Source organism: Eulemur rufifrons, chromosome 30 (genome assembly GCF_041146395.1).
Source record: "Eulemur rufifrons isolate Redbay chromosome 30, OSU_ERuf_1, whole genome shotgun sequence".
NCBI lineage: Eukaryota > Metazoa > Chordata > Mammalia > Primates > Lemuridae > Eulemur > Eulemur rufifrons.
Window position 1 is genome coordinate 66,338,045 of NC_091012.1, and position 23,174 is coordinate 66,361,218.

General features: G+C 41.3%; 2 protein-coding genes across 2 annotated transcripts in view; one reads left to right on the plus strand and one right to left on the minus strand.

Moving 5' to 3' along the window:
- Positions 1-2,161: 2,161 nt before the first annotated feature.
- Positions 2,162-3,758, minus strand: BEX4 (brain expressed X-linked 4). Its single transcript, XM_069463598.1, has 3 exons — positions 3,663-3,758; positions 3,149-3,230; positions 2,162-2,742 (listed from the first exon to the last, which is right to left on the minus strand). The coding sequence occupies exon 3, from the start codon at positions 2,735-2,737 to the stop codon at positions 2,375-2,377; it is 363 nt and encodes a 120-aa protein (XP_069319699.1). The 5' UTR covers positions 2,738-2,742; positions 3,149-3,230; positions 3,663-3,758; the 3' UTR covers positions 2,162-2,374.
- NXF3 (nuclear RNA export factor 3) overlaps positions 3,017-23,174 on the plus strand; it is a 126,276-nt gene continuing 106,118 nt past the window's right edge. The window contains exon 1 of the mRNA XM_069464230.1: positions 3,017-3,857. Coding sequence (XP_069320331.1) covers positions 3,017-3,857 — 841 coding nt within the window. The remainder of the gene's footprint in view (positions 3,858-23,174) is intronic.

Genomic DNA, 23,174 nt, shown 5'->3' on the forward strand with positions numbered 1-23,174 from the left:
TCTAGAAAGTTCTGTCTTCACTCCTCCACCCTTGTAGAGACACCCAGAAAAGGAAGTTTCCTTCTTTTTCAAGCAATCATATTTTGAACATGGTCACCAAACTTTAGTTCTTCTAGAAAGTTCTGTACTCATGCCTTGCCATGATGGAAACTCCCAGGAAGGAGGTCTTAATTTGGTTTTCCTTCAACCAATCACATTGTGACCCCATCCCCTGACTTTTACTACTTCCAGGAAAATTCTGTCCTTATCATCCCATTCTCCCAGAAACACCAAGGGGACAGGGCTTTTTTCAGTACTTCAAAAAAATATATTCTGAACTGAAATATTCACTGACTCTTAACTTCTTCCAGGAAGTCTGTCTTCATCCTTCATCTTCTCCCAAAAATCCTGGTGAGGAAGCTTCAGTTTTCCTTCAACTAATAATGTTCTGATCTCAACCCTCACCAGCATTTTTTTTTTTTAAATTGAGGCTACCTTGGGAAATCCAGGATTGGTGGCTGTAAGAAGGCACAGTACTGATTTTCAGAGAAAACAAAAGGCCATTTGTGAACTTAAGCTAGCCTTTATGAAGCACCTATGACTTCACCACTGAGCATTTTCAGATCAGACTCTCCATCATCCCCTTCCTCTAGGACAGAAGGCGAGAGATCATTCCAGCTCCAAAATAATGAGGCAAAGAGTTTTCCTTAAATGTGTTTCTCAGTTGAACATGCAGGGACTCTGATGACTAAACAGTGAAAACATCAAATAAATAGTGATTTTTGTATAAGTTGGTACATGTATGTTTATATACAATGGCAATCAGTACATACTGCAAAAATTTCCAAATATTGCTTTGTGGAGACATTGAGGTGTTAAGACAAGCACCTTAAACTGGGAATTGGGAGACCAGGGCTGTGGTCACAGCACTTTCACTAACTGGCTATGTAACCTTAGGAAAATCACTTTTCTACTGTTTCCTCATTTGGGAAACCAAGTTTGGACCAAGAAGTGACTTTCAATATTTTTTTTACTATGATCTACAACTAGAAATACACCTTAAAGGTGACAATATTGTCTGTGTATAAAACTATTAATTTCTCAAAACAATTCTTAACACTACCCATGGGTGATGAACTATTTTTGTTCTATTCTTTTTTGATTGCTTGTTGTGACCCACAAAACTGATTTCAAGAGCCATGAGTGGCAATCCTAACTTTGAAGAATACTGGACTGGAGGGTCTTTAAGATTTTTTTATGCCCCCAACATTCTAAAAATTAGTATCTATTAGAGATATAGGAAAATGATATATAGAAAGCCTCATTATTGCTGAGTCTGTCTTTGCCCTTCCTCACCAAGGTGCCCTTGTCACCAAGTTACAAAAGTCAAACATTCTGCATCTCCAGATGACAGGGTCCTATAGAAAATGGCCCAGGTTGGATCCTCCCAACCCCCCAGGATATACAGCAGGGGTTAGCCCTGGTACACAGCATCTCTAAACCTCAGTGCCCTCACCTGTAAAGGGGGCAAAACAACACAGACCTCACAGGTTGTGCTAAGATAAAATGAGATCCCGGATGTGAAACTGTTAACAGGGAGGAAGAACCTTGGGTCCCTGAGGCTGAATGTGACCTTCAGGAATGCTTTATCTTGCACAGTGAACACCCTCCAGTTTGTCACTGTCCCTGCCACTCCTATAATCAGTCTGTCTCACGGTCTTGTACTTTTCCTATTTAATATTTTGCCTACCAAATTCAGATAGTCATCCTGTTATTCTTTATTGTTTACACTTAATGACACGTGATATACATACATACACCAGTGGCACTCAGACTTTGGTGTACATCAGAATCACCTGGCAACTTGTTAAAAATGGAGATTCTGGAGCCCTACTCTATGGGTCTGGAGAATAAGAGCCAGAAGCCCCACATTCTCACTACTCCTCAGGTGCTTTTATCCAGATAATACTCACATTCTTTGACAAACACTAGGACATATATTCTAAAAATGATACCAGATGTTGAATTATGGGTATGATTGTTCCTTATTGGTTGTGTGAAGGAAAAAAATAATTGTCAAGGAAAACTGAGATTTTGAGTCCAGGTGGCTGGGAGGGGAAAGGTAATATTAACAAAAAATAAGGAGGTGGAACAGGAAAATGATGGGATATAGACGGCTTTTTAAACTGCTTTATTAATTTCATATTAGGAAAAGAATATTTTCCTAAAATGGGTGAAATTGCCATGCTGACAGAAACTTTCAGACTGAGACAAAACAATATTCAATTAGAAACTGATCAAATGTAAACACCAAAAGGTTTACAGAAAAAGTAAATCACAAAAATACAAGCTTGTAAAGCAGTGGCCACATTAACCTCAGGGAAAACCTTAGGATTCAGGGTATGAGGCAAAAGTCATAATGATTATCAGGTTCGGGAGTTTGGAATCGCATATAGTTCCTCACCTGCTGCTCCCTAGTCTTTCTCTTGATTTCCATCATCTGCCCTACAAACCTTTCTACATCATCTCCTGCTTCATTGTTATCAATATGCCTATTAAGTATGGCCCATCGAAAATTAGGGACAAGTCGCCTAACTCGCCCCCGCCTGACATTTCTTCCAGGCTTCTGGCCTTCATCCCCTCCCAAATGGCGGGATTCCTCTTCATTCTGCACGGAGGCCTGCTCCCCTCCTTCCTTTTCTTGTTTGGTATTTTCCGCGTTGAGATTTTTTACCACTTGTTCCTCTTTGGACTCCATTACTCCTAGGAGGAGAAGGAGGGGGAGAGGGAGAGAGAGAGAGAGAGAGAGAGAGAGAGAGAGAGAGAAAGGCGGACCGATCAGCACCGAGGACAGAGGCCCTACTACGCACCTTTCAAAATTCAGAGCCCTGGATTTCAAAGGCCTTTTTAGAATTTCCTTTTTCCCACCTGACAGGCCCCGTGCGCCCTCTAGGGGGCCCCCAGTCCGAGCCCCTCCCTCCCGCAAAGCCCACCATTTTCCCTGCAGATCCATGTCCAGGCCTCTGCAGGCACCAAAATGGAGGACAAGGATGACGAGGGCGGGGCGGGGGTGTGTGCTGGCTGTGTGTTGGGGGAGAGGAGGGCTGGGGTCTCACAGTGGGTTTCCGCACATTCCTCCCCCCACCCCCACCACCGTCCCCTCACCTACCTGGGCCTATCCTCGCAGTCTCCTCCTCCTCCTCCCGATCCTCGCCGCGAGGTGCGCCGCCGCGACACTTGGTCCCGCAGACCTGCAGACGGCCGGGGTGGGGGGCGCGGGGGCTGCTGCAGCCGAGCGCTCCCGGTTCCTTCCCCGTCCCGGACCCTCGTCGCCGCCCTCGCCCCGGGTCTCCGGGCTCCCGCCCCGCCCCCCGCGCTGCCCACCATTTTCTGCACCAAGAAGGACGGGGGCGGGGCGGGGTGTAGGAAAAGCTGGCGCCGCTGGTGGAGGCAGATCTTGCAGCCGCCTCCGGACCACCTGCTCCGGCGGGGCCGTGCGGCCCTCCGCACGCGAAAGGCCTGCTATCTTCTGCTCCTACCCGCGGGCCCGCGGCGGGGGGTGGGCTGCAGTCGCCAACCCGCGGCGTTTCCGCCCTTGGCCCGCCAGACCCCCGGGGTTTGGGGTCCGCAGGCCGGGGCCGCTCTCCCATGCCAACCCCAGGGACTACCTCCGGGTCCCTTACCTGCTCCCCCGCCGCCTCCCGCTTTCGGGGCCGCCCCTGGCCCGCACGCCCTTAGGGCCACCGGCAGCAGGTACCGCCGCCGAGAAGGGAGCGAGCGACAGCGGGTCAGACACCAGAGTGCGCTGGCCGGTCACGTGAAGCGGTTGTCACCGCCAGCGGCCCCGCCCCCGGCCCTTGGCCCCTCCTGCCCCCCGAGTCAGGCGGGGCTTGTCGGCCAGGCCAGTCCAGCATCCTCAACCCAAGTCCCTTTTAATATCCCTGTCCTGGGCCCTGTCACTCTCCTTTCTTTGTGTGTTAGTGGGCCTTTCTCTGACTTCCGGGTAAGGGCAGTATCTTTTCAGGGAGGGTGTTGGCCATTCCCACTTCTTTGGGGACATGCTTCTCTCTCTCTTCTGCTCCCAGGATCCGTGCCCCACCCCTGCCATATTCCCAACTGTGTCATAGTTTTTTAACAGTTTGTTTGAATCAAGATTTGGTTGCAAACCCAGGGCTTCCACTCCATGGCTGAAATTATTAGGTCTTAATTCAAAGGCATTCTTTATTTCTGTTATAGTGTATTTGATATTTACCATTCCTTTTGATCCATGCTTAGAATTTTGATCTCTGCTAAATGATCGATCTATTCTTGCACATTGTCTACTTTTTCCATTAGACCCTTTAACATATTAATCATAGTTTTTAAAAACCCCTATTTTTTAATTCTGACATCTGTGTTATATCTGAGTTTGTTTTGTTTCTTCAAAGTGTGTCCTTTTTTGCTGTTTGACGTGTCTTGTAATTTTGGTTGAAATCCATACACCAGATAATAGGAACTGAGGTAGATAGGGCTTTAGTGTCAGGATTTATGTTAATCTGGCTAGGAGTTGAGCACTTTTTATATTTGTCATAGAGATAGGTGTCAGAGGCTTCAAATTCCTGTAGTGATAAATACTAAGGAAAAAAGCTGGTCTGTTCTCTGTAAAGAAACTTCGGGTAGGGTGATGGTCAAAGAGGGGCATCACACAAAGACCTTCATTACCACAGTCATTTGATATTCTGATGTATATGTTTTGCAGCAGCCTTGGCAAAAACAGTTATATCAGATCAGTTCTATCAAACTATTCCGTCTCTCACTAAAATTAAGTGCATCTGCTAGAGAAAGTAGCATGAAGGCTGACAAAGTGAGTAAGATGCAGGCACAAGTCAACAGACTGAAAAACACCCACAGGGTCAAATGACCCTGTAATTATATAATTAGAGGGAATTTGAGACTGAGACAATGATCAGAAACAGCAAATACATTAAAGACCATTCCTGCATGTAGTTTGATGTGGCAGGGCATGCATCTGTCATCAAAAAGGTTTTTTTAATTAATTAATTTATTTATATAAAAAATAAAATGAAAAAGAACAGAGGAATATTCTCAGTCAGTGTGAGAAGGCCATAGTGAAGTATCTCCCTGTCTCACTAACTCCTTGTAATTTACCTTTAAACTAGATTATTCTTCCTCTTTCTTTCTTGCCACATTTCCCCTAGACTTTTTAAAATCTTTTCCATCACCAACACATCCCAGGTCCTATTTGAACCTCCTAGAGCCTTATTTGAATTCCCATCCAAAACTGGACAAAAGGAGAACATTTCACAATGAAACTAGGGGAAAAAAATCTGAGTACCTATTCCTTGGCCACTCAAATTTTAAATGGAACTTATATTCTTCAGGATGCTTCAGAGGAATTCAGTTTTTCATGTCCACCTCAGAGTGTACCAACAAACCTTCAGGGTCACAGTACTGAGAACATCTAAGAGGACTGTCATAGGCACAGCCTCCAATGTCATAATAAACCTTTGACTTCCATCCTTTGGCCTGGGCCTGATGAATTTAAGAACTAGTAGACTCACGAGAAAAAGTTCAGGCAACCTTTCCTGACAGGGTTCTAGTGATTAAAAGTACACACTAATAATAATAATAATAATTTCCCCTTTAAAAATGAAGGCAATCTGAAAAGGCTATATACTGTAGAATTCTAACTATATAACATTCTGGAAAAGGCAAAACTATGGAGACAGTAAAAAGATCAGTGGTTGCCAGGGGTTAGGGGGAAGAGAAGAACGTATAGGCAGAGCACAAAAGATTGTTAGGGAAGTGAAACTACTCTGTATGATACTATAATGGTGAATACATGTCATTATACATGTGTCCAAACCCATAGAATGCATAACACCAAGAGTCAACCCTAATATAAATTACAGACTTTGAGTGGTAATGATATATCAATGCAGGTTTATCAAATGTAACCAGTCTGGTAGGGGATGTTGATAATGGGGGAGGAGATGCATGTTTTGGGACAGCGGTATATGAGATATCTCTGTACCTTCCTCTCAATTTTGCTGTGAACCTAAAACTTCTCTAAAATTTAAAAAGGCTTAGAACTTTAGAAAGGAGATTACCAACCCTGACAATGAAAGATGGATTGTACCCCTATAATATTCTGAAATAAAAAAAATAAATTAAAAAAAAGAAAAAACACCCCTAAAAATCAGAGCTCTACCACTTGAAATATATCACATAGATTTGGGGAGTAAGGATTGATTTTATTAATATACAATTGACTTTGCAGAGGTATGTACTTCATTTTCCAGCTATAACAGTAGGAAAGAGACTGAAATGCAAGTTTTCTGACTCTGAATTGGTATATTTACCATTACACAAGGATGCTTCTCTGTTCAATTCTTCATATCAAGGATGCCTGGGATGAAATTACATATCCTTCAACATTTTTCCATCTCCCCTAATAGGTAAGGCATGGTCTGTAAGACAGACAACCTAAACTTGAGTCCACAACTCTGCCACTATCTCTGTGTATTTAAATAAGTCACTTAATTTCTCTCAAGTTGTTTTCTGGCTTATCATTAAATTGACTAAATTTGAGAGTTTTTGAAAAGATTGTATGAGACAGTATATATAAAGATGCTTGTAAATTCTAAGCACTATTCACATATGTTACTAGTAGTAACTCTCATCTCTCTGAAAAAAAAAAAAAAATACACTGAGGTGAGTCCAATAGCCAGGAGCCAAAAGAATTGGTGCAAGGTGGGAAACAGTAATGTAATCCATGATCATTCCTTCACAGGATTTATAGCAATAATGAAGTTCAGTCATTTAAGATAAAACATCCCATAGCTTTCCATCCATCCATCCTGCCATCCTGCCGTCTATCCAATTAGTTATTCATTCAATCAGAGATGGATTCAAATACTCACACTATTCCTTTGGAGAGGTTTTAATCCACTCTAGGGAGAGAATAAGTGGGTAGGAGTAGAAATGGGGCTGTGCACACTTTTTGAAGTTAACTCTAAGAAGAGATGGCTCCTTCTAATTAACACTGAAACGTCCCAATACTTCTTCCTATGAAAGATAAAATTTCCTTCCCTGGACCTCCTCCTACTTCTAGCTACTGGCCCCCTCTCCCTTCTCTGTATAGCTTAATTACACCAATGAATTCTCTATACCGCCTCCTCCTGCCCCTGCCTGTCACCCCCCACTCAGTGCTCTGTCCCTGCAATCTGATTTCAGCCCCTCCACCCCAAGGACACTAAGGTCAATGGCCATTCAATTGGCAGTAAATGAAGATTGTTCCCTATACATGCACTAATATACTGGGTTTATACATACATTTTAATGAGTTCATATAATATGTAATACTGTGCAACATGCTTTTTTAAAAAAAAAACTTAATGGTGGATTTTGGATAGCTTATCCTATCAGTACACTAAACTAAATCACATTTTTTTTAGAAGTTGTATGCCATACCTCTGCGTGGATATATGATAATTTATGGAACCATATCTTTGTTGATTAACATTGTTGTGGCAGCATGACTTTGTTTTTATACCAGTGTTGCTATGGACTTACTTTTACTTATATAGTTCCCAAATTATTCAAATTTTTTGTGGGCTAAATTCCTAGAAGTAGAAGGCTATAGCCAATGTAGTGAAGGCTTTCCATTTTAGTTGAAGTTATGCTTTTCTTTAGCAAGACTTATATAAATCTATTTTCATAAAAGAAAAATAGAGAATGCAGAAAAATATAAATAAGTATATAAAAATAGTCATAAGTCCCAGTTTGCTGTCTCACAATAACTTCCCCTCTAGGGGTTCAAATGTACTTAGAGAAAAGCCAGTTTACTTCATTCCGGGAGGTTACTCTGAAACAACGGCACACTAGGGAGAGTAAACCCACCAGTGAAATGGAAGGTTCCTATGCTGAGTGTTAATAATTGAGCAAGTACTGTACTTGATCTGAAATTCAGTCTTGTTCTATAAAAATTAATGCTGTTGGACTCAGACCCTGTACATCCTTAATATCCCACAGGCAAAATTAATCTATGGTGTTAGTACTTAAAATAGTAGCGACCTATACATGGGTGGGGTGCTGGTAAATGGCTGGGAGGGGGACATGAAGAAGTCCTCTAAGGAGCTAGTAATGCTCTATATCTAGATTGGGGTGGTGGTTATATGGTGGCTCAAAAATTAATGCTGTTGTTGGACTCAGGCTCCATACAATCCCGATAACCCCATGCTTCCGAGAAATTAAGATTTCAGCTAAGGATTTGTACTTTACAGGGTGAATGAGTATTTCTTAGTGCTAATGATGTGCGTCCTCTACAGCACACGGCTGGAAACTTCAGGTAAAGCTCATAATTCCTTTCACATTTGGATGTTAAATTTGTCATCTGAAGACAGAAATCGACCGTCTTTGGAGACCGTAGCCCAGGACACGGCCATCTTTGCGCGTGTATTCCGTATTACGGAAGTTTTGAAGAGCCGCTAGTCCTTTTCGCGTGTTCTCAGTTTCACAAGAATCAAGATTCCTATTTTAACACCGCTTCCTAGAGACCCACCGCCTTGCGCGGCGCTTCCCCTTTCGTTTCTGTCCCCTCGGGACGAGGGATGGCTTCTTAGGCGTCGCCCTTGACAGGATTTAGGTCACCAGGCAGAGTCAGTTCCTGCCTCTCCGGGCCTTTCTTGTCTAATGAGATAGTAAGCCATGTTGGTGCCCTCGCAAATTTCCAGAGCCTCCACAAGCTGCATAACCCTCTGTTCTTCCTTTCTCCGGGAGCTGCAGCTGCCACCTCCTCTGGGAAGCCTTCCCTGACTTTCCACTGGGTCAGGGGCTTCCTCTGGGATCCTGGGCTGACATATCTTTCCCCCCAGAGAGACTTTGAGACCCTCGGTGGCATCTGTATCTCAGATGCATCCTCCTAACAGTGCACAGGTTCCAGTGGGTACCCCTTTTTTCACTCTCTCTACAACTTATGAAGTCTTTACTGTATATTGGGCTCTGCTAGGCACTGAGGATTTAGCGATGAACAAGACCAAGACGTGGACCCTGCCCTCCGGGAGCCCACGGTCTGATTGGGAAGATAGAAAGTTAACAACAGTGATAAATGCTATTCAGGATTTAAACAGGATGATTCGAGGGTATTGTGTGAGGGTGGGATGGAGGAGTTGGTGGCTTTAGTTGGAGGGACAGGTGACTGGGGAGGTGAGATTTGAGCCAAAGCCAGAAGACTGAACAATTCCCCTTATGTGAAGATGGGGGAAGGAGGCCACTTCCTGCACAGAGGGAGAGAGAACAGCCAGTGCAAAGGCCCTGAGGCTGGAAATGAGCCTACTTTACTGGAGGAATGGAATATCCTACTTGACATCCTTGATGTCCCCACTTGGATCTCAAAGTCACCCCATCTGTTTCCTCTCCACCTAATCCTGATCCTTCCACCTCTCAGCAAATGGCCCCATTCTCCATGCACATACTAGGCTAAAACCTGGGGAGTTGAGCTTGATGTCTCCCCTTCTCTCACACCCCACATCCGTCCATCAGCATATCTGCCAACCTCTACGCATAAAATAGGTCCCAAATCCAGGCGTTTTCTTCATCCCCATGGTCTCCATGCTGGGTTCTCTCCCCTCCAATTCACCTCCCAGCTGAGGCCAAAGAGCTCTGTAGACATAAATTGACACATTGTTAAAACCCTCTAATGGTGGCTTTCCCCTTGGAGTAAAATCAGTGTGGCCTTCAAGGGCTCCTGCTGACCTCGCTGCCCCCATGTCCCTCATGCTGGCCCTCCCTTGCTCCTCTCCAGCTACATGGACCACTTTGCCATCCCTGGAACCCACCAAGCTCTTTCTTGACCAACAACCCATGTATCTGCTGCTCCTTCTGCCCAGAGCTCCTTCTTCCCAGCTCTTCCCCTTCCCAGCTCCTTCTCCTCCTTTGGGCCTCAGCTCAAATGTCACTTCCTCTGACAGGCCGCCTCCTCCTCCTTCTTCTTTTTCTTCTTCTGCCTTCTCCTCCTCCTTCTCCTGTCTCCTCTTTCTTCTTCTTGTGACTCATGAATGAGAGATAGGGTCTTTAAAGAAATACAACGTTAAAGCAAAGTCATCAGGGTGGGTCCTAATCCAATCTGACTGGTGTCCTTATAAGAAGAGGAAATTTGGACACAAAAAGAGACACCAGGGATGCCTGTGCACAGAGGAAAGGCCATGTGAGGACACAGCAAGAAGGCCACCATTTACAAGCCAAGAAGAGAAGCCTCAGAAGAAACTAAACCTGTCAACACCTTGATCTTGGACTTCCATCCTCCAGAACTGTGAGAAAATAAATTTGTTGTTTAAACCAAAAAAAACAAGGACAGAAATCACAGGCATGGACTTTTCCAGGCCTAATGGTAGGCTAAGAACTTACCTTGGAAGATGCCAGCTCACATCTTGACATTTGCTCATTAACACCAAAATTAACCAACCAAACAAAAAAATCAACAAACAAACAAAAAAACAACAAACAAGCAAACAAACAAAAAAACCCAGGGGTTTGGATGCTCATCCCTCAGGGTAACATTCTAAGTCCCTGACCACAGTGTTTGAGGCCTTGGAGACATGGCTGCCCTTTCTTCATCATTTCTTATCTGATCCATTCAAGTAGGCTACACTCCAGCAATACTGGATTATCCATCATAACCTCAAGTACATCTGTGATTGTGTTCTCCTCTCTGCCATGGATCAAACCTGGAACTCCCCCTGGAGACCTTTCCTTGGCTGTTAAGTCCCTACTCATCCTTTCTCAGCTCAAATGGAACCTCCTTCTTGAAGCTTCACTGACAATCCCCAACCCCACCATTGGCAGGAACTGTCCTCTTTTAGTCTGGGTTCTCTGGAGAAACAGAATCAATAGGATACTTATCTATATACATATACATATCTATATAGAAATAAGTATATAGGTAGAGAGATTGAAAGAGATTAATTATAAGGAATTGGCTCATACAATTATGGAGGCTGAGAAGTCCTGAGATCTGTCATCAGCAAGCTAGAGACCCAGAAGCCAACGGTATAGTTCCAGTCTGAGTCTGAAGGCCAGAAATCTAGGAGAGCCTTTGGTGTAGCTTCAAGTCCAAGTGTATGTCCAAAGACAAGAGAAGACTGATGTCTCAGTTCAAAGACAGTCAGACAGAAGGAATGAAAGGAATTCTTTCTTACTCAGCCTTTTTGTTTTATTCAGGCCTTCAGTGTATGGGATGAGGCCCACCCACACTGGGGAGGGCAATCTGCTTTACTCAGTCTACTGATTGAGATATTAAAAATCTCATCCTGTAACATCCTCACAGACAAATCCATAATGTTTAAGCAAATATCTGGACACCCTGTGGCCCAGTCAAGCTGACACATAAAATTAACCATCACACCACCCTGTGTTCTGTTCATCCACAGCACATCACTTGTCCTAATACATGGTTCCGATGCAGATGGTGTGAAGACTGCAAAGAAAGAGTGCTAAATACCAGTGGTGGTAAATCTGTGTCATGGATACATTGGAGTCTGTAAAATCATTCCGTACTTTATTACACACATGCATATGTTTGTCATATTGCATTTAAAAAATGATAACAGTTGATGTGAGTGTGGGAAAACAGGCACTGTGATACAATGCATGTGAGAATCTAAATTGTCACAATTTTCCTGGAAGCACTACTGAAAAACACAAATTTCTGTACCCCTTCACTGCCTTGCTGACCTAGAAAACTTGAGGACATAGGCCTGGAATTCTGGATGTTTAGCACCCAACTTGGCTGACTGTTAGGTAAGGGCAGATTTGGGAAACCCTGGCCAGATGGAATTGGTAAAATACGAAAACATTTGCTGACACAAGGAGGGAAAGAGCAATGCATAAACATGTCTGTTTACTGTGACACTGTGTAAAAAAGTTAAAAAAAAAGTCCACTAATAGTGAAAAAAAGAATTACAGTGCATTTATACAACAGAATATTATGTGCAATTAAAATGAATGACCTTCATCTCCATATAGCAATATGAGTGAATATCTTAAACATAATATTACTTGAGAAAAGCAGATTGAAAATGTCAAAATGTCTGCATGTTCAAAAGTAATTCTATGTATGTTTTAATGTATATATGCATATCTAGTAAAAGTATAGAAACATATGTGGAAAGATACACATCAACTTAGGAGTGTGTAGAACCCCTGCTTCTGGGGGGAAAAAAAGGGAAAGCACAACTTAGGAGTGTGGATATCTCGGGAGAGGATGGGGTGAATGGAAAGGGAGGCAAACTCAGCTACATCCATATCATGTGGTTACTTCAAAATTCACTGGAATAGTCTTCATACATTTCAAGGAATGAAGTAACTGTATTATTAATGAGAAAAAACTATAGCCAAGACTTATTTTTAAGTGGAAAATAAGTTTCAGATTGGTATATATCACATGATTCTACTAAATATATTCATAAATACATGTTACATGGGTTTTTGGTATATGACTAGTAAAACTCTTGTAACTCTACACACTAATTTTTTTACTTCTACATCGTTCTGGTTGTCTATTGCTGCATATCAAACAATGCCCAAAATTAGTAGCTTAAAACAGCCAATATTATTATTATTGATATTGTTATCATCATCACCATCATCATCTATTATGGTTTTGTGGGCTGGCTGGGCTTAGCTGGATGTTTATCCCATGGTATCCCTTATGAAATTGTGGTTAGATGTCAGCTGGAGCTGCAGGTATCTGAAGACTTGGATGGACTAGATCTCTTGGCAGTGGATGCTGGCTGTATGCTGGGAGCTCAGCTGTTGAACAGAATGCCTAATGTGTCAACATTAAACTAGGGTGTTTCAGTTATCTATTGCCATGTAACAAACCACAACAATATTTGGTGTAGCTTAAACAACACCAACATTAATCTCTCTCATGATCCTGTGGATTGACTGGGCTCAGCAGAGCAATTTTTCTGTTCCATGTGGTTTTGTTTGGGCATATAGCAATTTGGAGGCTCAACTGATGAAACACCAAGAATGGCTCACCCACATGGTTGGAAACCAGTGCTGGAATAATTCTGCTCTGCCTAATTAGTACATTTTCCATAGTAACAGAATTAGAAAACACAGACAGGAAACAACACATACACTGTTCTGCCCTTTGCATTTGTTTTACATAATAGTATATCTAAGATCTAATTCCAAACCACTAAGTATAGAATTACACCTTTCTCAGCCGGGCGAGGTGGCTGACGCCTGTAATCCTAGCATTCTGGGAGGCTGAGATGGGAGGATCGCTTGAGCTCAGGAGTTCGAGACCAGCCTGAGTAAGAGTGAGACCCTGTCTCTACTAAAAATAGAAAAAATTAGTTGGCCAACTAAAAATAGAAAAAATAAGCCAGGTGTGGTGGTGCACCCCTGTAGTCCCAGCTACTCAGGAGGCTGAGGCAGAAGGACCACTTGAGCCCAGGAGTTTGAGATTGCTGTGAGCTACACTAACACCATGGCACTCCAGCCTGGGGCAACAGAGTGAGACTCCGTCTCAAAAAAAAAAAAAAAAAGAGAGAGAGAGAGAGAATTACACCTTTCTCTTAAATGGCTGCATAGCGTTCTGACATATCTATGTACTCTCATGTATTCAACCAGACTCTCTATTGGTAGACATTTAGGATGAATTCATCTGCCCTGCACTAAAGAGAACATGGTGATGAACAAAATAGTGCCCAGGTGCTTAAGGGGCTTACATCCTTCTGGGGTGTATGCTGACGAAAGCAGACCATTTGTCTTAGTCCATTTGTGTTGCTGTAAAGGAATACCTGAGGCTGGGTAATTTATAAAGAAAAGAGGTTTACTTGGCTCTCTGTTCTGCAGTCTGCAAAAGAAGCATGGCACCAACTCCTGCATCTGGTGAGGGCCTCAGATTGCTTTCACTCATGGAGGAAGGGGAAGGGGAGCCAGCATGTAGAGATCATATGATAAGAGAGGAAGTGAAAGAGGAAGCAAGAGAGGTGCCAGGCTCTTTCAAACCACCAACTCTCAAGGGAACTAATAGAGCAAGAACTTATTCACTACCATCAGAATGGCACCAAGCCGTTCATGAGGGATGCACTCCCATGACAAAAACACCTCCCATTAGGCCCCACCTCCAAAATTGGGGATCAAGTTTCAACATAAGATTTGGAAGGTCAGATATCCAGACATTATCCAAACTGTAGCACCATTACAAACATGGGGGATAACTAGCAAAGTGGGAGGCTTGCTTGTCTAGGGTGGGTAGAACCCATAAGCAGCTGCTCCACAGAATTCTATTTTGGGCTATGAGACCCAAGGCTGGGCTTCCCCTGAAGAGGTTCATACCTGGATATCATCCTGTAGAGAAAAGAGCACAGCTGAATCAGGAGGCATACAGCCTGGTTGTTAGTTCTGGGCTCTGCCATGTGCTCACTGAAGACGCTTCAAGTTCCTATGTTGGGAGTTTCTTAGTGCCCCATTTTTGGCCACCTTCCCTTCTCATGCCTATACCCTCTCCTTAGACAGCCATCTCATTTACACCTGTGTATTCAATTGCCATCCACCTACATGTGATTCCTAGATTTCCTTCTACAGCTCAGTCTCTGATCTAAATATCTTGTGGCATTCTTGACATGCCCACTGGAGTACACAAATGCATTGAGAAATCAAGATAACTGATCATGTTTTCTCCAAAAAGGATCCATTGTGTGTTGCCCATTCTAGTTAACATCACTACCTCTCACACAGATGATCAGATGAAACAAACATCTGAGAATCACACTAACACCTCCCTTTCATACCCCCTTCCCAATTCTCAAATTTTTCCTGAGTCAATCTGTTTGTTCATTCATGCACATGTTCATTCATCTAGTAGAGAGAGTAGTATTGCTGGCTCAGGGGAGAGGCGATAATCGCACAATCACAGTCCTGGAGTGGGTAATCCATTGCAACTAGAAGGGGTTGCCATAATCAGGAAGATTTGTCACAGGAAGGAAAGTAGGGGACATAGGTGCTGATGAAAGTGAGCTGGTAGGTTTGGTGGTGGGAACACATAGACTATCTTTTCTGTGATAGCGTCTATAATAAGTTCCCAAAGAAACAAGAAGCCAAAGAGCAGCTGAGAATGTTGAGGTGTGATGGGGTGTTGAAGGTTTGTGGAGAGGAGAGAATAGATGTTGTACCACAGTGGTCTCAGGTATTGAGAAAATATGCTCTGGAAATGTGTTAAGATTGCCAGCTGGGGTAGAGTACTGCTCTGTACCCTGCAATAGTTTCCCTTCTACCTCATCTGTTACAACTGTCCCCACTTTTCTACCAGTCTTCAGCCACACTGACTTTTGTGTTTTCCTGGAACAAGTCATGATCGTTCCCACTTCAGCATGTGCTGTTGCCTAGTCTAATATCAAGTGATTTTCACCCACACATCTCTTTCTTGTCATCCAGGTCTCAGCTCAAAAGTCACATCCATATCGTGGCATTCTCGAGGGCACAACTCCAGGGATCATCATGCATCTCGTAGTCTAAGTAAGTGATGATCTTTGGAGTTGTTAAACTGGGTGGCCCTGAACATCCCTGACTGCCCTCTCAAAAATGTTATTTTCCATCCCATTTTCCTGTTTTATTTACTTCATGGCACTCTTTATCCACTGAAATTACATTGGTTATTGTTTATTTTATGTGTGTTCAAAAGAGAATGTAAGCCCCATGAGAGCAGGGGCTTTTTCCGGACAACCTGCAAAGAGTGGCACTCAGTAAACAAGTGTTGTATGAATGGATTGTTACCTACCACATACACCAAAGCAGAAACAAGTACTTAAAGCTGAGTGTCAAAACCAATTGACATTGGAACCAGTGATCACTGCATACAATTTTTTTTTTAATCTGGGACATCATCTATTCAGCAGTTCTCAAACTGTCAGAATCTATGAGGAAAATTATTTGAAATTCAGAATCCCAAGCCTCAAACCCCAGGGATAGCATTCAGCAGGTTCTGGGGTAAAGTCTCAGAAGCTGTAATTTTAATAAGACCCCAGGTGATTCTAATAAAGGTGGCCTGTGGCTCATGCTTAAAACAATACATACTTTTAGAATGGTATTTTGGGGAAATTGCTGCTACACCATTAACCTATCGTTCAGAACTCTATGATATCTAGTTTCTGCTAGTATAATTACTGGGAAGCACAATGTTCATCTAAGACCTCAAATTGCTTTTCCAGAAGGAATTTCATTTAATTCTTTATAAAGTATCAGGGTTCATTGGACCCAATTTTTTGGTTTTGAGCTTTTATTTGATCATTTCTATTTGTAAGGATTGCTATTTTATGATTTCTACTCTTTCTTAGAAGTCTTCCAATGAATAAGGAGAAAACTCTTCTCTTATTTTTAAATATAATAAACCTTATTGTATCTTGCATGCACCACATGAGACAATTTGGCCCTTTTGTAATCCCTTTTGGGATCTTATTGGTCTTATTTTTCCTATATCTTGAAATATTTTTCCGTTCATCATCCCAAGAATTATTTCATTATTGGTTAATTATTTCCAGCTATACTCAAAGGACTAAAACATAAGAATGAAGGAATAATTTACATTAAGAATTATTCACTTTGGGAGGCCAAGGTGGGAGGATTTCTTGAGGCCAGGAGTTTGAGACCAGCCTGGCAACATAGCAACACTCTGTCTCTACAAAAAATTACAAAATTAGCCAGGCGTGGTGGTATGCATCTGTAGTCCCAGGTATTCAGGAGGCTGAGGCAGGAGGATTGCCTGAGCCCAGGAGTTGGAGGTTGCAGTGAACTATGATCATGCCACTCCACTCTAGCCTGGGCAGAAGAGCAAGACTCTATCTCAAAAAAAAAATGCAATAATGAAATAAGTAATAAATATCACATTATCATTTAGTTTTTTGGTGCACTGTCCAATGTATTACACAACTTTTTTCATGACAGTATAAAAGAAATATAGACACACCATCTTTGCAACTTTTATTTATTTTATTTTATTTTATTTTTATTATTATTTCAGCATAAATCCAGCTTTCAATGAACACAGGTGGGAATTAAAAAAAAAATTCCCATACTGGCAAAGAGAAGAAAATTGACATAGGAAGACATTTTTACAGTTATTATATGGAACAAAAGATGAAAGTACAGTTACAGCATTGCTCTAGACTCTGTTATTCATGATGAAATTGATGTTTCAAATTATAAGTCTTCAAATGATGGTATCCTAGATGAATTTACTCAAACTCAAAAATCAATGAATGAGTGAACAATGTACTTCTAAAGACCAAAACAGTAGATGGTATTTTCATCCAGTTCATTGCTTGCCATACAATATATTGTGATGAGAACTAGGAACACCCTGTTTTTACTCAAAGGACGTGGGACAATTTTCTGTCATCTTTTATCATAATGGATATCCAGTTTTAAGCAATAAGGTTTCTAAGTGGACAAATGCTGAAGTAAGTCAATTAGAAGGAAATAGATCATATAGAAATGAAAAAAGTCATTGGACTGGTCATTCTAATTGGTCTTCATCAATTTAAAAATGAAAATGTTTTACAATTATGGAGCAAAGAAGATGGCTATACTCCCTTCAACAAAATCCTAGGGTGTCAAAGTTTTGAAAAGTTTTCCATTTTGATAATATAAGTACAAAAATAACTAGAAGTAATAATAAGATAGAATTTATTTAGAGTATAAGTGAGGAATCAGTATTTACAAGATGGATATATTCTAGGTTCAGGCATGACAGTTGAGTAAGTTGCAATCAACAGATGATGTCAATTTTATGTATATATACCATCAAAACCAGGAAAATTGGGAATAAAATTTGAGTTTGATATCTTTAAGCTCTTGCTAAATTTTCTCATTTAGTTGTCCTTCATTATCCCTTTATTTTTACTTCTATAAATTATTCATAAAGTGACTTAATACACAAAACATCAAATGAGTAGTCTGCACCCAGAAGGTATAATTATGATGACAATTTTGTCCTGGTATTCTGAGGGTTGATGTCCTAAATATTCCTGAGTGGTTGGGAGGACTCAATATTTTCATCCTGTCTAATGAACGAGGCTGGTAGAAGGGAAGTGACCTCCTCAACGTGCCTTGGTGATAAAACCTTCTGACTCACTTCAACTATACATCCAGCCAACTCAACATCACCTTGTACTCCCTTATCAGCTTCTGTGCCTCAGGCTTAAAGTTCACAAAATTCTCTGATGTTAATCTAAAAGTCAAAATAAGACAATAGGAAGTTTGTGAAATAGAGGGAGAAAGGGAGATTTTCTTCCCTTACCCTAGACTCTGGTTGGGGGGAGGGGATCATTCAATTAAATGGAAATGATGTAATGACATTCTTCCTCTGGGACTCCACGAGGCAGCTGATTCTACCACAACAAATTGGCCTACAGAAATGCATGTGGACATGTAATGAATTTGTATACATAGCCCTTTATGCTGTTACACTTTCAAGTATTCCTTCTGCTAAAAACTTGAAAAACTTTCAAGCTTTCGACTGAAAAGTTGAGTTTTTCAAAAGTTCATGTCCAGGACACCTTTTTCATAGGATGAAAAAGGCAAGGTGGAAAGAGAACTGGCATCTCTTAGATGCACCACTAGGTTCCCAACACTGGTGCTTTCAAAATGAGGAGCACTGAAGGTCAGAGCAGTTAAATATTCACAGGGGTCCATGGTTAATAAAAAGCTGAAGAGATAGTCTTACCAAGGGTTATCTGACTCCAGTGACTATGGTCTTACCACTCTCCCACTGGGACCTGCCTTTTAGATAGTGGCCTTGTAGGGATGAGAAATGGATGAGTTTGTGCTTTCTGGGTAGGGGTCCATGCTGGGTGGTGCAGGTTAGCAGGGGATTTGTACTAGTATTTATCTTCCCTCAATTGAAGATTTCTAGCAGATACAGAGGATTGGAGCTCATGTGAGAAGTCAGGGATGAAGATGTGGATTAGAGTTTGTATGCCTCAATCCTATAACTGAGTCCAAGTTCATACCACTCACCACACCACAGACAATAAGTCGAGAGACAAAGTATTGAGGCAAGGAAAGTGACTTTTATTTGGGAAAGCAGCAAACTGAGAAGATGGCAGACTAATGTCCTAAAGATCCATCTTAAGTTAGCATGAACTTAAGGCTCCTTTTTAGGTTAAGGGAAGGGTGAAGAGGAGGGGGAGTTGCAAGAAGTGACCAACAACTGCAGACAACTGGATGTCAGTGAAAGTCCAAGGAGATTGTGAAACTTCTCGGTCAGTTAACTTTGGATGATGTAGGTCAGGTCATGATGTTCCTGTAAATCTTTAACATAACATTGTTAGTTGTGTGCATACTTTCCTTATCTTCCTGGGTGTTAGTTTTGGGACAGTTTATCATCTTTCTTCTAGGATTGAACTACAAACTAAATTCTTCCTTTAATTAGCTGGCCTACGTGCAGAGCTAAGCAGTTTTTAACCTAAAGGATATTACCACAGGGGGTCAGAAGCAAAATAGAGTTAGTCATGCTAAGCCTCCCTTCTACTGTTACAATCCCATTAGATGCCCAATATATGCTTGGTGGTCATGCATGACATTTTTTTCTCTGGGCCTCATTACCCTATCTGCAAACTGAAGTTGCTGGACTAGGTAATTGCTAAGTTCCCTTTCTGATCTGTTTTCATAAGGATAAAGATGGCCACTTAGTAGTTTTTGGACACAGCAAAGTGAGTCAGAGTTCCTCATCAACCACCCCATCCCTTTATATAGGCTGCACTACAGCCATGCCAGACTGTCTTCTGGCTGTACCCCAAGCACACAGGGCACATTCTCACCTCCGTGCATTTGCACACCTAGGAATGTCTGTATATGCATTCAACTGCCTCTCATAATCCTAGTCCTATAAGATTAAGCTCAAAGCCTGCCTCCTTCTCTGATAATTTTGGCTGGAAGTGCCTGGCACACAATATTTGCCCAAGAAGGGCATGCTGAAAGAATGAGGCCATGAACAAGTGAAGGTTTAATATCCTTAATGCATAAAGATCAATAAACATCACAAAAGGAGGTCAATTACACCAGTAATCAGAGAAATGATTATGAAAACAACAAAAAGTTACATTTCAAAGTCATCAGTTAGGAAGATTGATTTTTAACTTCTCTAAATATCAAGGACTTTGTTTGTTTTTATTTGTTTTTAGTTAGTAGTGTGAGGTATAAATGAGAATTTTCACCCACTGCTGGTGGTAGTTTAAAAAGGTACAACCATTTTCAGGGTACAATTTCACAATTTCCAGTAGAGCCTATTCATATCCTAAGATTCAGATGTTTCATGCTTAAGACACATAACATGTGGAAACTCATTACACATACATACATGTATATTAATATATCTATACACATGAAGTGATATCTTAAATATCCATCAAGGGAAATAATACAGAGATATAGTCATACAAATTACTACCAAATGTGGAATTGGCTTCCCTTCCCCACTCCACACACTAAATGAAAGACAAAACAAGCAGAACCCACCCCCACTGTCTGCTCTCTGGTGGTTCTGATGCTTAGTCAGGTTTGGGAACCATTGATCTGTATAGGAACATCCAGATTCCCTGGCACAAGGTTCATGGCTCTCTCTCAAAGACTCAACCCTTTCCCACTAATCTCCCACAGTATCTCTTCAAACACCTTGCATTCTTGCCACACTGGACAGTCTTTCAGCTGCACCGCAAACATACTGGGCACATTCTCACCACTGTGCCATTGATCCATCTTGCAATACCTATATACATCTCTCCCTATCAAAATCCTATTCATCTGGTGAGGCTTCACTCTAATGCCACCTACTCTGTGAAGCCCTCCACAATGACCCTCTACCTTTGATCATGAAGGAACTTCCTTAGTTTCTACTGAACATTTCACTTGAAATTCTAGAGGAGCACATATTTCCCTCTTCCTATCTTTTGAGAGCTTTTATATAAATAAGACTGGATACTCCGCAGAGGCAGGAAGCAATCTGGGAGGAAAACACTGGAAATCTGAGTGGAAGGCCCTGGATTTGAATGCCAGCTCTGCCACTTGCTGACTGTGTGACCACTGCCAAGTTGCTTCTCTCTCTTGATACTCAGCTTTCTCATCTTTAAAATAGAAAATTCACACCTCTCTGTCATAGGGCCATTATAAAAAGTAGACAAAGTGATTTATGTGTGATGACTTGCCATGTCAAAGATCTGGAAATTTAAGACTATTCAGTGTCCATCTTTCTTTTTGAAGTAATAATACTTTACTCAAAATTTAGATGCTATGAAAGATAAATGTCTTATTTCAAAGTGCAGTGCTTTAGTTTGGGAGTTAGGCTTAAACATGTTTAGAGATTATGCCATAATTCATATTTTAGATGATCCCAAAAATAGAAATATTTTAGTTAATAGACTTTAGTTTTAGAGGAGTTTTAGATATACAGAAAAATTGAGAAGGAAATACACGGAATTCCCATATACTCCCTCACCACCCCCCAAAGGTTCCCCAATAATTAACATCTTGCATCAGTGTGGAACATTTGTTATAATTGATAAACAAATACTGATACATTGTTATTAATTAAAATCCATAGGTTACATTACAGTTTACTCTTTATGTTGTACATTGTATGATTTTTGGCAAATGTGTAATGCCCTGTATCTAGCACTGCAGTATCATACAGAATAATTTGACTGCTCTAAAAATCCTCTGTGCTCCACCTATTCATCCCTCTCTCTTCCCTGAAACCCCTGGCAGCCACTGATCTTTTTATTGTCTCCATAGTTTTGCTTTATCCAGAATGTAGCCATTTCAGATTGACTCCTTTAACTTAGCAATATGCATTTAAGGTTCTTCCATGTCTTTTCATGGCTTGAAAGTTCATTTCTTTTCAGAGTTGAATAATATTCCATTTATGTACCACAGTTTATCTCCTCACCTGTCGAAGGACACCTCAGTTTTGTCCAAGTTTTAGCAATTGTTCATGAAGTTGCTATAAACATCTATGTGCAGGTTTTTGTGTGGACATTAGTTTTCAACTCATTTGAGTAAATACTAAGGAGTACAATTGCTGGATGTTGTGCTAAGAGTATGTTTAGCTTTATAAGAAACTGCTGAACTATCTTCCAAACTGGCTATACCATTTTGCATTCCCACTAGCAATGAATGAGAATTCCTACTGATTCACATCCTTCCCAGCATTTGGTCTTTAGATTTTTGCCATTCTAATAGGTGTGTAGTGATATATTATTGTTGTTTTAATTTATAATTCCCTAATGACATGTGATGTTGAGCATTTTCTTCATGTGCTTATTTGCCATCTGTATATCTTCTTTAGTGAGGCATACAGATCTTTTGCCCAATTTCTAATTGGATTTTTTTTACTGTTGATTTTTCAAAGTTTTTGGTATATTTTGGATACCAAGCCTTTATCAGATAATGTGTTTTGCAAAGATTTTCTTCCAGTCTGTGGCTTGTCTCTTTATTGTCTTAACAGTGTCTTTTGAAGAGCAGAAGTTTTTAATTTTAATGAATTTCAACTTATCAATTGTGAACTAAATAAAATCTTAAGGCTCCCCCCTGCTGGCTGACTGAATGGACTCCCTCTTGGCCAAGGGTATACCCTAAAACTGAGTTGCTGGCCATGAGAAGGGAAGTCAGACATGCCTCATCATGCCCCCCTCCCTTCTTATAGATACCTTTGTAACTCATTAACAGGCCTAAGTCTATGCAAGACAAACCTGCAGGTCCTCAATTTATACAACAAATCACTAAGTCTGTTAATATGTCCAGTGGCTTGTCTCTGATTAATGGATTTCCTTATCTTAAAACATTCCAAGACTTTAGACAAAGTTTCATTTCTTTAACCAATTACAAGTCAGAGTCTTTAAACCCACCTATAACTTGTAAGCCCCCTGCTTTGAGATGTCCTATCTTTTTGGACCAAACCAATGTATGCCTTCCATGTATTGATTTATGACTTTACCTGTAACCCCTGTCTCCCTGAAATGTATAAAACCAAACTGGAACCCAACCACGTCAATTCCACTTGCTCAAGGCTTCTTGGGGATGGCTCTGGGCCATGCTCCTCAAATTTGGCTCAGAATAAACCTCTTTAAATTATTTTACAGAATTTGGCTTCTTTTCCATTGACACAATGGTTTTTTTCCATGGGC

What these genes read in the sequence shown, in the direction of transcription:
- BEX4 (XM_069463598.1), bottom strand. Translation starts at nt 2,737, where the DNA reads ATGGAGTCCAAAGAGGAACAAGTGGTAAAAAATCTCAACGCGGAAAAT.